This window comes from Stegostoma tigrinum, chromosome 8 (assembly GCF_030684315.1).
Source record: "Stegostoma tigrinum isolate sSteTig4 chromosome 8, sSteTig4.hap1, whole genome shotgun sequence".
NCBI classification, from domain to species: Eukaryota; Metazoa; Chordata; class Chondrichthyes; order Orectolobiformes; family Stegostomatidae; genus Stegostoma; species Stegostoma tigrinum.
In genome coordinates this window covers 96,078,917-96,093,319 of record NC_081361.1, presented here as the reverse complement: position 1 = coordinate 96,093,319, position 14,403 = coordinate 96,078,917, and the positions used below count along the sequence as shown (strand labels likewise).

The following is a 14,403-nucleotide window of genomic DNA, read 5'->3' as shown; positions in this document are numbered from 1 at the left end:
GGCCACTTTTGGGGAGAAAATATAATACGACAGCGCCAGATTGGAATTACCACCAAGTTAATGTTAAATTGGTGGAACTCCTTATGGTTTAAAAGCATGTTGTTGAGTGAGGGCAGATGCAGCTGTGATGAGGTTGAACACATGAAATAGTGGCAGAGTGAATTCTAAGAGTGCGCGACCGGCCCTCCATCCCATAATGCTTTGGCCTCGAAATGATAGTGGCCAAACTCCCATTTGTTAACTGAAAATTAGTCCCTATCATCAAAATAGATCCGGTTGAAAGACTTTCGCATCTGAACCCTGGTCTATAGTGTTTTCTCAGTTGCATATTTTGCTGAGAAATGAAACGCACCATGACAGAATCACAGAGTCCGGAGTTTGTTTTTCAAAAGCAGGGGTCAAACTGCACAGTCAGAACTTGTATTAATCTGCAGAGAAGCATTCTAGAAACATCTCTGGGGCAAGCAAGGGAGAGCCAGGAGTAAATTCAACATTACCCCAACACTGGGGAGGGAGGGCATCAGGTGCAATACTGGTTTTTCAACTTGTTTTATTTTCTGAAGAAGGGCCTAGACCCGAAACATCAGCCTTCCTGCTCGTCTGATGCTGCTTGGCCTGCTGTGTTCATCCAGCTCCACACCTTGTTATCTCAGATTCTCCAGCGTCTGCAGCTCCTACTAGCTCTGGTTTTTCAAATTGTTCGCTTTTGCCCTCCACTGAAGCTACAATTAGAACAGGGCAGCAATCTTTTCACTCCTGTGAGATGCTGAACCAGCATTCTTGGTAAAAATAACATGTGAACCAGGGACAGCACTGATGGAATGTTTCAACCCATTGTGTGTCTATGTTTGATCTTTCACACAGCTTTCAATTGGACTGGTTTCCCTTGTTGTTCAGCAAAGAACAGCGTTCTTCACCCGACAATGACTTATCCAACTCCTTTCTCGAAAATTATTGTTGAATCTGCTTCTGCCTTGCTTTCAGACGGGTGCATTCCTGATCCTAACACTGCATGACAGAGACAGAAAGAGAGAGGGAGGGAGAGAGAGAGAGAGAGAGAGAGAGAATCCTCTTCTTCTCCTACTTCTTTATACAATTATCTTACATTCATGACCCTTCTTGTGATTAGAATCATTTTCCGCTTTTTGACTCTGTCCACCATCTACAAGGCACAAGTCAGGAGTGTGATGGAATACTCCCCACCGCAGAAATTCACCAAAGATCCTCAGACAGCACCTTCCAAAACCATGATCTCTTCCATCCAGAAGGACAAGGGCTGCAGAAACATGGCAATCTCCCCTCCATGCAACTCGTTATCCCTGATTGGAAATATATTGCTGTTTATTCACTGTTGCTGGGTCAAAATCCTGGAATTCCCTCCATAAGGGCATTGTGGGTCAACCCACACCACATGGGCTGCAGCAGTTCAAGAAGGCAGCACACCCCTGCCTTCTCAAGGGGCAACTACCGATGGGCAAGAAATGCTGGCCAGCCAGCGATGGCCACATCCCAGGGGACAAATGGAAAATCTCTTAGCAAAGCTGCTCATCATTTTGGACAAAAAATCTGAAAGGAATGCAGGTCAATTCTTGTGGCAGTTGAGGTCACCCAGAGATCAAACTTTTACAGATCAAACTAAACTCTGCAATTGATATTAATGCAGATTTTACTACCTTATAATCGAATGCTTCGGTTTTCAAACTGCTGTGGTGAAGAACATTTTGACAAGTTTTGAGTCCATGTGTGTGGCAATACTTCCTGGGTAATGCCTGGTTATAAGGTTAGGTCAGCTGTTCAGTCAGGGGGTTGGATGTTGCGGCCTGGATGGGAGGGCTCAGGGGGAGTCAGGAGAAACAGTCGAGCGTCTGGATCTGGGAGGTGTTGAGGGGTCAGTTTGAGCGATTGTGGGTTCAGTTACATTATTACTCATGAGCTCACCTGAGATTTTTTCAAGATTTCCAGAGTAACTATTCAGGCAAATGAATCAGAACCAGCCAAAGTCTCCCATTCTAAATCAGAGGTATTCATGCTCGGGGTCCCCAGGAACAGGACAAACGCCAATGGGAGGATCTCGTGTCCCACTGTGTGTGGCCATTCTGTATGTCTGTGTCAGTATATATGTATTCACGAGTGTGCCCGTGAATGTGTCCTGCAAGTGTGTACCATGTGTCTCTGTGTTGCATGTCTATCTATGTTGTGTGTCCCCTTTGTGTCTGTCCCATGTTTTTGCCCACCCCACATGTGTGCATATCCCATGTGTTTCGTGTGTATGCGTGGTGTGTGTCCTGCATGTGTACTGTGTGTGTTCCATATGTAGCCTGCACACGGGTGAATGTGCATGTGTGCATGTATGCACATGCGTACGTGTATGAACACACGCGCATGTGTTTACAGCATAGACTGCATCAGGTGTATTAACTGCAAGAACAATTATCTCAACACATTGCAGCCCTGCTAAGATAACAAAGTGTGAAGCTGGATGAACACAGCAGGCCAAGCGGCATCTTAAGGAGCACAAAAGCTGACATTTCAGGCTCCCTGATGAAGGGCCTCGGCCCAAAACATCAGTTTTTGTGCTCCTAAGATGCTGCTTGGCCTGCTGTGTTCATCCAGCTCCACACTTTGGTATCTTGGATTCTCCAGCATCTGCAGTTCCCATTATCTCTGATCACATTGCAGCCCTGCCCCAGGTACCAGTTTCTGAGGACAATAACGCTCTCATTGCTCATGGGAGTGCACGCAGAGACACTTACTTTTTTCTGAAGAGCACAGTGAAAGAGAAAAATAAACATTCCTTGGAAAGCGTTGAAGATTGTGAAGAGATAGGCCATTACGATAGATTCCTCGTTGATGAATAGCAGTCCAAATCCCCAAGTCAAGCCAAGTAAACAAAGCAGAGCAAAAGCACCCAAAACCCAAGACCTGGGGAGAAACAAAGAAACCAGCTTTGGTTATATCCAATATAAGCACTGCATTAAAAGACATATTGCAAAAGCAGCCTTTACTTCTTATTACTATGGCTACCTTCTCCAGTAAGCAGATTAAGATGTATGTTGTCTCTCCTTCTACAAGCTTGGTTCTCGCCAGTTTCCTGTCACCTTCAGCTTAAGTAGGGGTGCTTTCAATTTCTACTTCTATTATTAACCTTTGTTATTAGCCACCAAAGATAATATACAGAGAAAAGCTCTTGAGTTGAAATGGCATTGTGAGATATTAGTCACTGATAGTTTTGTGTGTTAACATGGGCTGCTTATTATTGCCATTTGCCCCTATTCTTTGCAATAGCAAGTCAGGAATCCTAGCATTGAAATCGGAATAATGTAACACACATTTCGTTTTTAAACACTTTTTGGTCAAATGAAACAGTCTACAGAATCTCCAACAAAGAGACGGAACCTGAGGCCTACATTTATGCATAAGGCCTAAGACAGAATGTCTGATCTTTAGCTTTAGGATCTCCGGTCATGCATCTCCCACTGTGATTGAGAGTGCAACATTAAAAGGTGTACTTGGTAAAGAAGACCTTTTCAGAAAGGAGAAATAATCCTCAGGATTAAGGTGAGCATTTACTGTTCATCCCATGTGGCGTGGACAGAGTGTCAAGTGTACAGCCTGGCCTTCTTTCACCGCTGCGTTTTGTGTGTGGAGTCCACAGGGTTAGCTTTGTCAATAACTCATGAGATTTTTATGAAATAAAGACAAAGCAGCAACAATGGAAGGGAAACTCGCGCAGAGAAGAAAAGAGAAAGAGGTTCCATAGATTAACCTCTGGGCTCATGCTCTTACTTCAGGTGTGGCTTATTATCCTCATAGCTAGAATGCATTATAAGCAGAAAAAGAGACAAAAAATAAATTAGACAATATTGAATGCAAAATGAAGTTCAAGCAAGCGCTCATACAATTATATTTGAAGAAATTAAGGTTCTCTCTAAATATAAAAAGAAAGGCAAATACCAGCTATGTACAAAAATTATTCTTAGCCGGAAACGGTTACACAGATTTTAGCAAAGTTCATAAAACTTGCAGCCAGATGAAGGCAATTATTACGTTGTCAGAAAGTTACTCAAGGCACAAATTAATAAAACATGCATTAATAATAGATTTTTGTTTTGGTATGTGTGATTCCTTCTTACCCCGGTAAGTCTGTGTTATAGTAGCCATCGCATACACGGTAATTACTGGTGTGGATGAGGAGAAGCGAAAGGGCAAGGAGAGAAAATGGAGAGAAAGAGAGAGGTCCTATAGATTAGCTCTCTCTCTTCATGCAGCATGCAGTGAATGTGGCATTCAAATATCCTGCCATTTAAACATCATAGAAATACCGGCATCTGTTGCTAGTGTGATGCCAACTGTCACCTTACTCCTGCAGCCCACACCTCCCTCAAGTGAACTATCACTCTGGCAACTGTCTGTTCTGAGGAAGGGTCACGGGCCTGAAATGTTAACTCCGTTTTCTCCTTCACAGATGCTGCCAGACCTGCTGAGCTTTTCCAGCAACTTTTTGCTCCTGATTTACAGCATCTGCAGTTCTTTTGGTTTTTATGAACTATCACTCTCCCTTTCCTACCTGTAACGTAGACTGCTAACAGGGATCTGGTGCACAAACCCACTTAGTGAGCTCCACCTGGCTATTTGACTGGTGGCATGCATTCCCTACGCTAACCAAATACCCCAGGAATGCTCACTTGGCAGTGAGAGTCAGAAAGTAGCAAGATGGGCCAACACACAGGACGAAGTGGATCACCAAGACTGGGCACCGGTCTGCATTAACTTTTTGAAGAGGAGGATGGTTCTGAAGAAGAGTCATTTCAGACCTGAAATGACAGATGAAATTAGAAAGGGGGGCACAGCCTCAAAATAAGAGGGGACAGATTTTGGACTGAGTTGAGGAGGAACTTCTTCACACAAAACAGTTGTGAATCTGTGGAATTTCCCGCTCAGTGAAGCAGTTGAGGCTACCTCATTGAATCTTTTGAAGGCAAAGATAGGTAGATTTTTGAACAGTAAAGGGATTAAAAGTCTTGGTGAGCAGGTGGATAAGTGGAGCTAAGTCCACGAAAAGATCAGCCACGATCTCAATGAATGGTGGAGCAGGCTCCTTGAGCCAGATGGCCTACTCCTGCTCCTATTTCTTGTGTTTTCATGAAAGGTTGACTCTGTTTCACTGCCTCTACAGATGCTGCCAGCCCTGCTGAGATTCTCCTAACTTTGTTGCACTCAATTATTTAGCGACAAATGCAATGGCTGCAGGCTGTGTAAATAGCATATTCAGACGGCAACATGCTGGCAGATAAAACTAAAAATGCCAAGACATAAATGGTCACATATTATCCCCAAAATGTTCTTTTTTGTAGAGATTGTACCAGTTAGATGTCATTTACAGCTGAATTTTAATTTTTTTTAAAAATTAAGCTTGATTCAACACCAATTGTAGCAGTGAATAATACAGGATGGATAGAGACCGTTCAGCCCATCATACCCATGCCAACACTCTGAAAGTGCTAGCCACTTTGCCCCACTCTCACTTTAGGGACCTGGAAATATTTCCTTTTCAGTTCCCCATGAGGGGTAGTTCAGTGGCTCAGTGGTTAGCACTGCTGCCTCACAGTGCCAGGGACCCGGGTTTGATTCCAACCTGTCTACATGGACATGATGTGGACATGCTGGTATTGGGCTGGGTGGGGGGAAACATGTGACACCACGTTATAGTCCAACAGTTTCACTCAAAATCACAAGCTTACGGAGTGCTGCTCCTTTGTCAGGTGAACACCAGGTCTGTGTGGGAGCTTGCAAATTCTCCTCTCTCCAAAGATGTGGCCATGCTAAATTGCAAATAGTGTGCAAGCTGGGTGGATTGGCCACGGGAAAGGCAGGGTTACACAGAGAGGGTCTGGGTGGGATGCTGTCTGGATGGTCAGTGTGGACTCGATGGGCTGAATGGTCTGCTTCACACTGTTGGGATTCTATGAGTAAATTCGATGACCCCTTCTGAAAGCTCCTTGTGAATCTACTTGCAGCATCTTCTCACAGGCAGTGCACTCTGGGCCATAGCAATTGTTAGTTCTGCTTCTCCCACATTGCACATTATTCTTCTCAGCCAATATTTTCAATCATTATTCTATGCAAATATCACACATTACAGTGCAGTTGGCATTTAATAGAGATGCTAAGCCTCTTGATATCACTGAAACAATGAGCGGCTTCTCTATCTGTGAACAAACACGCAGCTAAGTCTCTTAAGAATGCAAGATTACAAAGGAATACTTCTCAAGCTACAGGAGAAGAAAGCCATTTAGCAAAACAAACTCTATTAAATCACAGCAAATATGCAAACAAACATCAAACTGCGTTTGCAAAACCCAGATTAAATTATCTCTGTTTCTGACAGACGTGAGCCCCAAGTATGAGACTGACCTTCACTCAGGTGACTTCCACTTCTGACATGCCTCTCTGCTTCTGGTCAACATCTGTGACCTTTGGAAGACGGTCAGTTCTAACCAGACACCCCAATCCCATGATCCATGTGCAGGGGTGGGCAGGAAATGACTGAATCTCGCGGTCACCTGGGAAATCAGCCCCCACCAAGAGGCAAGGAGTGTTCGGTGCAGAGTTAGACAGAAATCACAAGGAGTCTGCACACTCCAGCTCCTTCCCAAAATAATGCCCAGCGCCCCAGCCTCCCCACTCCCCCCATCCCACCAGCAACGCCTCCGGTTCCCATCACTCACTTGATGTTCTCCAACCTGCTCGAGTCAGGTTTCAATGTTGGTGTGTGCTTCACCATTTTGTACACAGTGATGATCAAGAAGACAAGATTGACCTGCCAACACAAGAAAAATGAAGCAGTCAGTCACAGGGTGAAAACAGATCTTTCAGCAGGTGGGGGTGGGCATGGATGGCAGGGAGAACAGGCCAGTGTTAAATCAGTAGCCTGATGCTCAATGGATATATGAGGCTTCAGGAAACACTCCTTCCCAGAGAGAGGTAGTGGAAATCTGGGAAAAGAAAATGGAGGGAGAAACATTTTAATCAAAACTTTCTGCCAGTAAGGGGTAAAGGTCTTATAACATTGAAGAAGTATTTTGATATGCACCTGTCATGCCCAGGCGCACAAGACTATGGGAAAATGGAGCTAGAATAGTTAGCTGCTTGCTTTTTGATCAGTATGGATGCTATGGGCTGAAGGGCCTTTATTCCTGTTCTGCAGGTATCTATGACTCCAAACCCTCCTCCCCCAGAACAGTGATGATGCAGGTAACCTTTTCCAAACTGAGACAGGTGGGGTTTTGTTTAGGCATTCATGATCAGGAATAAAGGAAAGGTGACTGAGTTAACATATTAATCAAGCTCGAAATGATGGAATGCTGAAACAGGTTGAGGGGCCAGTCAGCCTCTGTATGTTCTTATCACTCAAAACCAGACATTTCGGGATACGTAAGAACCAAAAGAACTGTGCGGATGCTGTAAATCAGGAACAAAAACAAAGTTGCTGGAAAAGCTCAGCAGACCAGGCAGCATCTGTGAAGGAAAAGACAGATTTAATGTTTCAGATTCAGTGAGGGAGGTTCTCAGGAAGGGTCACTGGACCAGAAACATTAATTCTGTTTTCTCCTTCACAGATGCTGCCAGATCTGCTGAGCTTTGCCAGCAACTTTGTTTTTATTTTGGGATATTTGACCTTAAGATTATGTAACTAATGAAGATTGTTCAACCTGAAAGAGCACAACACAGTTCACCTTTTTGCTTAATAAGCTGAAACATTCCTTCCTGGGGGAATGCAAGTTATGTGTTCACTTGGGCACTGTGGAATTAATACTGTGTTCAATGTTCAGGGGGAAAAAAATCTAATGGGTATTAAACACAGCACGTTCAGATGGTCCACTGTTTTGACACGTCTTTCACCTTTCCCCGCCCGGAAATCAAAATGGGTTAATTCTATGATGCGTTTTTTGGAAAATATTGCATGCTTTCAAGAAGGTGCTGAAGTGATCAAAGGGAATGGGGAGAAAGTAGGATCAGGTCACTGAGCTGGATGATCAGCCATGATCACATGGAATGGGAAAGCAGATCTGAAGGGCAGAACAGCCTACTCCTGCTTCTATTTTCTATGTTACTTCACAAAAACTAATCCAATCACCTACTGAAAACATATTGATGAATTTACTGATGGGATGAGAATGAAATGAATGCAGTCCATAAAAGTGAAAATGAGGGGTAATCCTCCAGCAACACTCCAGAAGCTTGACACCATCCAGGACAAAGCAACACATTTGATTGGCACCACATCCACAAGCATCCACTCCCTCCACCACCGACGCTCAGTAGCAGCAGCATGTACTGTCTCCAAGATGCACTGCAGAAATTCACCAAAGATCCTCAGACAGCACTTTCCAAACCCATGACCGCTTCCATCTAGAAGGACAAGGGCAGCAGATACATGGGAACACCACCCCCTGCAAGTTCCCCTCCAAGCCACTCACCGTCCTGACTTGGAAGTATATCGCCGTTCCTTCACTGTCGATGGAGCAAAATCCTTCCTAATGGCATTGTGGGTCATGGACTGCAGCAATTCAAGGCAGCAGCTCACCAATACCTTCTCAAGGGGCAACTAAGGATGGGCAATAAATGCTGGGCCTAGCCAATGGCGTGCCTGTGCCACAAGTGAGTAAAATACATCTCTAAGAGAGGCTTCACTTCAAAAGCCTGCATGAAAGTGAATGGTGTGACTGAAGCAGCTCATTCTTGATGCTTATTGTGTGGAGATTTTGGTGAAAATAACTGAGGCAATGCAACAATTTTTTGAACATTGTTCAGTTTAAATTGTGTCGCATCCATTCAAAGCATTCTTTAGCTTGCCCTATTCATTAAGTAGAGAATAAGCCTGGGATGCTTGGCATTTTTTTCTCCCAGTCTGCTTTCAATAACTCACAAATAATCACCAGGGGTTGAAAGTCTTCTGCCTGTAAATATGGGATAATAATATCACATAAACTTTAATGTGATCACATAAAATTCTTCTGTATTAAAAGAAGACATTAATGGGTTTTGGAAGAGGATTGAAAGGTTGTAGTGAGATGTACTAAAAGAATGCCTTGAAGAAGGGGTTACGGACAGAGTCCTAGTGTTGGGGTGTGGGGGTGGGGCAGTTTGCAGAGATGAGGAGAGTTTGCAGCTTTGATTTTAATGTGTGTGTGCGTATGCGTGTGCACATGTACGTGTGCACGTGCCCGTACGTGTGTGTGTGAGAGAGAGAGCGTGAGTATACGTGTGTGGTGTATATGTATGTGTACATGTCTGAGTGAGTGTGTGTGTGTACGTGTGTATGTGTACGTGTATATGTGTAAGTCTGTGTGTGTGTACACGTGTGCGCGCGTACATGTTTGTGTGTGTACATGTATGTGTGTGTACGTGAGTGTGTAGGTGAGTGTGTGTGTGTGGTGTATACGTGTGTGAGTGCGTGCTTGTGTGTGTGTGTACGTGTGTGAGTGCGTGCTTGTGTGTGTACGTGTGAGTGCGTGCTTGTGTGTGTGTGTGTGTGTGTGTGAGAGAGTGTGTGTGAGAGTGTGTGCGCATGTGTATGTTAACGCTGATATTTTTCTTCACAGATGTTGCCAGACCTGCTGAGCTTTTCCAGCAACTTCTGAACTTATTTGGTTTGTTGCTTCAAAAAAAAATCTCACAGCATGCGAGTTCCCTGCTGCATTTCTGTTGCATCACTGCATCTAGCCTTGCCACACTGACGGCAGTTCACAAGTCATGCTAAAGCTTTGGGACATCTTTTGTTATGTACTGCATTTGTATTAGTGCCTTTCACAGACTTTGGATGTTCAAAAGTGTTCAATCAGTAACAGCTGTTTTAGTGACATTGATTGAGTGAGAAATACTGAGCAGGACAATGTGATGAGTTTAGCCACTCTTCTCTAAATTGGCATCACAGGATCATTTCTTCCTCTTGTGCAGATGATGGTCTTGATTTGAAGCCTCACCCTAAAGCTGGCATCTTTAATGGTGCAGTACTCCCACAATGCTGCTCTCATGTCAGTCTGGATTCTGTGGTCAACCTTTTGCTACAACAAACCCCTGCCTACCTTTCTTGCAACCTCCCGTCCTGTTACCTCCAGTGTCCCCCTCTCCCCACGTCCGATTGACATTCTGTACCAACATCTTCCAAAACCAGAGGGTTCATTTCCACACACACACTGAGGACACCCAGTTCTACCTTCGAACACCACTTCCCTCATGACAGAGACCAAAAGATTGGTGGAATAAGCAGGTTTTCAAGGATTGAGAGAGAGGTAGAGAGAGAGAGGGGAGAGAGCGAGACAGAGAGAGAGAGATAGAGAGAGAAAGAGAAAGGGGAGAGAGAGAGAGAGAGAGAGAGAGAGAGAGAGAGAGACAGAGAGAGAGAGACAGAGAGAGAGACGGAGAGAGAAAAGTGGATGGCTTCAGGGAGGAAATTCTTGACTTTAGGAGCTACAATAAATCCTCAGTATCCATCACTTGTGGGGTTGCTCAGGAACAGAGCCCGCATGGATACTGAGGGATGACTGTAATCGTCCGAAGGGCCAACAACCAACAAATCAAGGCCGCACGGAATTCCCAGTTTGGAGGAGCACACAGATATCGATGGGCAGCATGGCCTGGCAGATGCAGTGAGGTCAGGGAAGCATTCAAAGTCAAAGGTGAGAATTCAAAATCTTGAAGCCCATTTCCCTCTATTAATCTTGCAAAGATCTTGCAAATAACTGAGTGGCAGAGTGTACGCAGATAAAGTAACTGTCTCATCATTTTACTTTCACTAAATGGTAAGTGGCTGCAGCGAAGTGTTAGCATTGCAATCTACAGCAGTTTAAAGAGTTCAACTGCAGTCTACAGATTACTGGAGTGTAGAGAGTATTTTATAGCCATCAACCTGCCCATTCAAATCACATCCACCACAAGCATAACTGCAGTTTAAAATTCATCTCACAGGGCCTGCAGAGTTGACATGGATACAACGACGTACAAGGAACAAAACACTATTCCTGCACAAACAGAAACAGAAATTGCTGGGCAAACTCAGCAGACCTCGCTGCACCAGTGGAAAGAAATCAGAGTTAACGTTTCGGGTCCAGTGACCTTTCTGCAGAACCCACTCCTAATAATAACCAAGCTGAACCAAACATGTCCCTGCTCTCTTCAGCTTCTCTGGAGACCATCTGTCTGTCACCGGCTGGTGCCTTTCTGTGGAGGATTTGCTGCCAGCCATTGAACAGAAACCCATTCCTCTCCCTCGCTTGGGGCAGGAGGCTGTGAGATTGCTCAGTACCGAAAGGCTCAGGGAGCATGTGCACACAGCTGAACTCTGATTGAACCTAATTAAATATTAAAGGTGTAGATGGAGCTGTCCAAATGATACGTACAGCTATTGACGTGCCATGATCCAAGCTTTCATTAAAGCATTTCAGGCATACTGATGGCTGCCCAGTGTTCATTATATCTGCACCAGTTTGTTCATGGATATGATAAGAGTCAGGCCTCTGGCATAACGGTGATGAAGCAAGTGTGTGTGTGTGTGTGTGTCTGTGTCTGTCTATCTCTGTTTTATGTCACATATTTTATGTTTTATGTCACATATTTGCCTTGACATGGTGACGATATTAAAACAGGTGTGTGTGTGTGTGTGTGTGTGTGTGTGTGTGTGTGTCTGTGTGTGTGTGTGTGTGTCTGTGTGTGTCTGTGTGTGTGTGTGTGTCTGTGTCTGTGTGTGTGTGTGTGTGTGTGTGTGTGTGTCTGTGTGTGTGTGTGTGTGTGTGTGCACGCGCTTGTGCCTGTCTATGTGTCCCATCTCTGTGCATGTATGTCCGTGAGACATTTTCTTTGTCTGTGTGTGTCTATCTCTGTGGGTGTTTCTGTGAGTGTTTTTCTCTCTCTCTCTCTGTCAGTCTGCGTGTGCATGCCTATATGGGGCAGCGTTTGTATCAGTCTGTGAGCATATCTTTCTGTGTGTGCACGAGTGTGTGTCTGTCCCTGCACACTTGTGTGTCAGTCTGTGTGGAGGTGACTGTGTGTGTATAGCTGTCTGTGAGTTTGTGTGTGCACAACGACATGCCTGTGTATGTTTGTGTGTGCTAGCATGTCAGTGTATGTCTGTCTGCGCTTGTGTGTCAGTCAGTGCACACAAGCCTATGTGGGTGAGTGTATGTATCAGTCTGTGAGCACATCTGTGGGTGTGTGTGTGTGTGTCACAAATGATAATTTGTATAAAAGCATTACAAACATATAATAACTCAGGCTTATGATATTTTACAGTAAAGGCGTTTCGTTTGACTTGTCCAGTTTTTGAAACCCCCTGGGTATCTGCTGATGAACAAGTTTGTTTCCTCTCCTCTATTCTATTACATGCTAACTACCCACCTCCACCACTCCCCAAGTAACTGCCTCCCAGCCAGACAACTGGCTCAGTGGGGGGGAAAACAATTGGAAAGAGGAGAGGTTCCACGACCATTCCCTTATTAAAAGCTACTTTCATTCCAACTCCGAAAATATTGCTCCCTCCCCAGGGTCCTGGAACTGGTGGGCAAAATCATTTGAAAGTGGATTATGGTGCCATGTAAGGGACAGTGAACTTGCTGTGGGCAAGTTCAGTTGACGAAACGTGAAAGCCATACAGCTTGGCTCTAATCAGTTTAATCTTGCTTATTTCTGCACTGACCAATATTGAGGACAAATGAATTAGAACGAAAGAAGAACAAAGAAAATTACAGCACAGGAACAGGCCCTTCGGCCCTCCAAGCCTGTACCGATTCAGATCGTCTATCTAAACCTGTCGCCTATTTTACAAGGATCTGTATCCCTCTGCTCCATGCCCATTCATGTATCTGTCTAGATACATCGTAAAAGACACTATGGTGCCCACCTCTACCACCTCCACTGGCAGTGAGCTCCAGGCACTCACCACTGTCTGCGTAAAAAACTTCCCACACATATCGCCCTTAAACTTTTTCCCTCTCACCTTGAAATCGTGACCCCTAGGAATTGAGCCCGCACACTGGGAAAAAGCTTCTTGCTATCCAACCTGTCTACACCTCTCATGATTTTGTAGACCTCAATCAGGTCCTCCCTCGATCTCTGTCTTTCTAATGAAAATAATCCTAATCTACTCAACCCTCTCTTCATAGTTAGTGCCCTCCATACCAGGCAACATCCTGGTGAACCTTCTCTGCACCCTCTCCAAAGTATCCACATCCTTTTGGAAATGTGGCGACCAGAACTGTACACAGTACTCCAAATGTGGCCGAACCAAAGTCCTATACAACTGCAACATGACCTGCCAACTCTTGTACTCAATACTCCGTCCGATGAAGGAAAGCATGTCATATGCCTTCTTGCCACTATCGACCTGCGTTGCCACCTTCAGGTTGTAATGGACCTGAACACACAGATCTCTTTATGCATCAATTTTCCCCAGGGCTTTTCCATTTACTGTATAGTTCGCTCTTGAATTGGCTCTTCCAAAATGCATCACCTTGCATTTGCCTGGATTGAACTCCATTTGCCATTTCTCCACCCAACTCTCCAATCTATCTATGTTCTGTTGCACTCTCCAACAGTCCCCTTCACTACCTGCTACTCCACCAATCCTATTGTCACCTGCAAACTTGCTAATCAGACCATCTATACCTACCACCACATCATTTATGTATGTCACAAAAAACAGTGGTCCCAACACGGATTCCTGTGGAACATCACTAGTCACAGTTCTCCATTTTGAGAAACTCTCTCCCACTACAACTCTCTGTCTCCTGTTGCCCAGCCCGTTCTCTATCCATCTAGCTCGTACACCCTGGACCCCATGCGGCTTCATCAGCCTGCCATAGGGAACCTTATCAAACATCTTACTGAAGTCCACATGTATATGACATCTACAGCCCTTCCCCCATCTATCAACTTTGTCACTTTCTCAAAGAATCCTATCAAGTTGGTAAGACATGACCTTCCCTGCACAAAACCATGCTGCCTTTCACTAATAAGCCCATTTTCTTCCAAATTGAACTAGATCCTATCCCTCAGTATCTTCTCCAGCAGCCTTTTGATAACGTGGCGACCAGAACTGTTTGCAGTATTCTAAATGTGACTGAACACCACCACTGACGTCAGACTCACCGGTCTATAATTTCCTGGATTATTCTTGCTACCTTTCTTAAACAAGGGGGCAATAACAAGTCTCCAGTCCTCCGGGACCTCACCCATGCTCAAGGATGCTGCAAAGATATCTGTTAAGGCCCCAGCTATTTACTTTCTTGCTTCCCTCGATAACCTGGGATAGGTCCCATCCGGGCCTGGGGACTTGTCCACCCTGTTGCCTTTTAGAATATCCAACTCTTCCCCCCTCCTTATGCCAGCTTAACCTAGAGTAATCAA

The 14,403-nt window shown here is 44.7% G+C and overlaps 1 protein-coding gene across 18 annotated transcripts in view; it reads right to left on the bottom strand.

Moving 5' to 3' along the window:
* adgrl2a (adhesion G protein-coupled receptor L2a) overlaps positions 1-14,403 on the bottom strand; it is a 470,025-nt gene that overhangs the window by 45,098 nt on the left and 410,524 nt on the right. For 9 of the 18 annotated variants that reach the window (XM_059648145.1, XM_048538964.2, XM_059648147.1 and 6 more), the window contains 4 exons: positions 6,729-6,820; positions 4,134-4,178; positions 3,787-3,813; positions 2,754-2,922 (listed from right to left, as the gene is read on the bottom strand). In XM_059648145.1, the coding sequence (XP_059504128.1) occupies positions 2,754-2,922; positions 3,787-3,813; positions 4,134-4,178; positions 6,729-6,820 (333 nt within the window). The remainder of the gene's footprint in view (positions 1-2,753; positions 2,923-3,786; positions 3,814-4,133; positions 4,179-6,728; positions 6,821-14,403) is intronic. The other 9 variants (XM_059648151.1, XM_048538976.2, XM_048538979.2 and 6 more) reach the window with 2 other exon arrangements.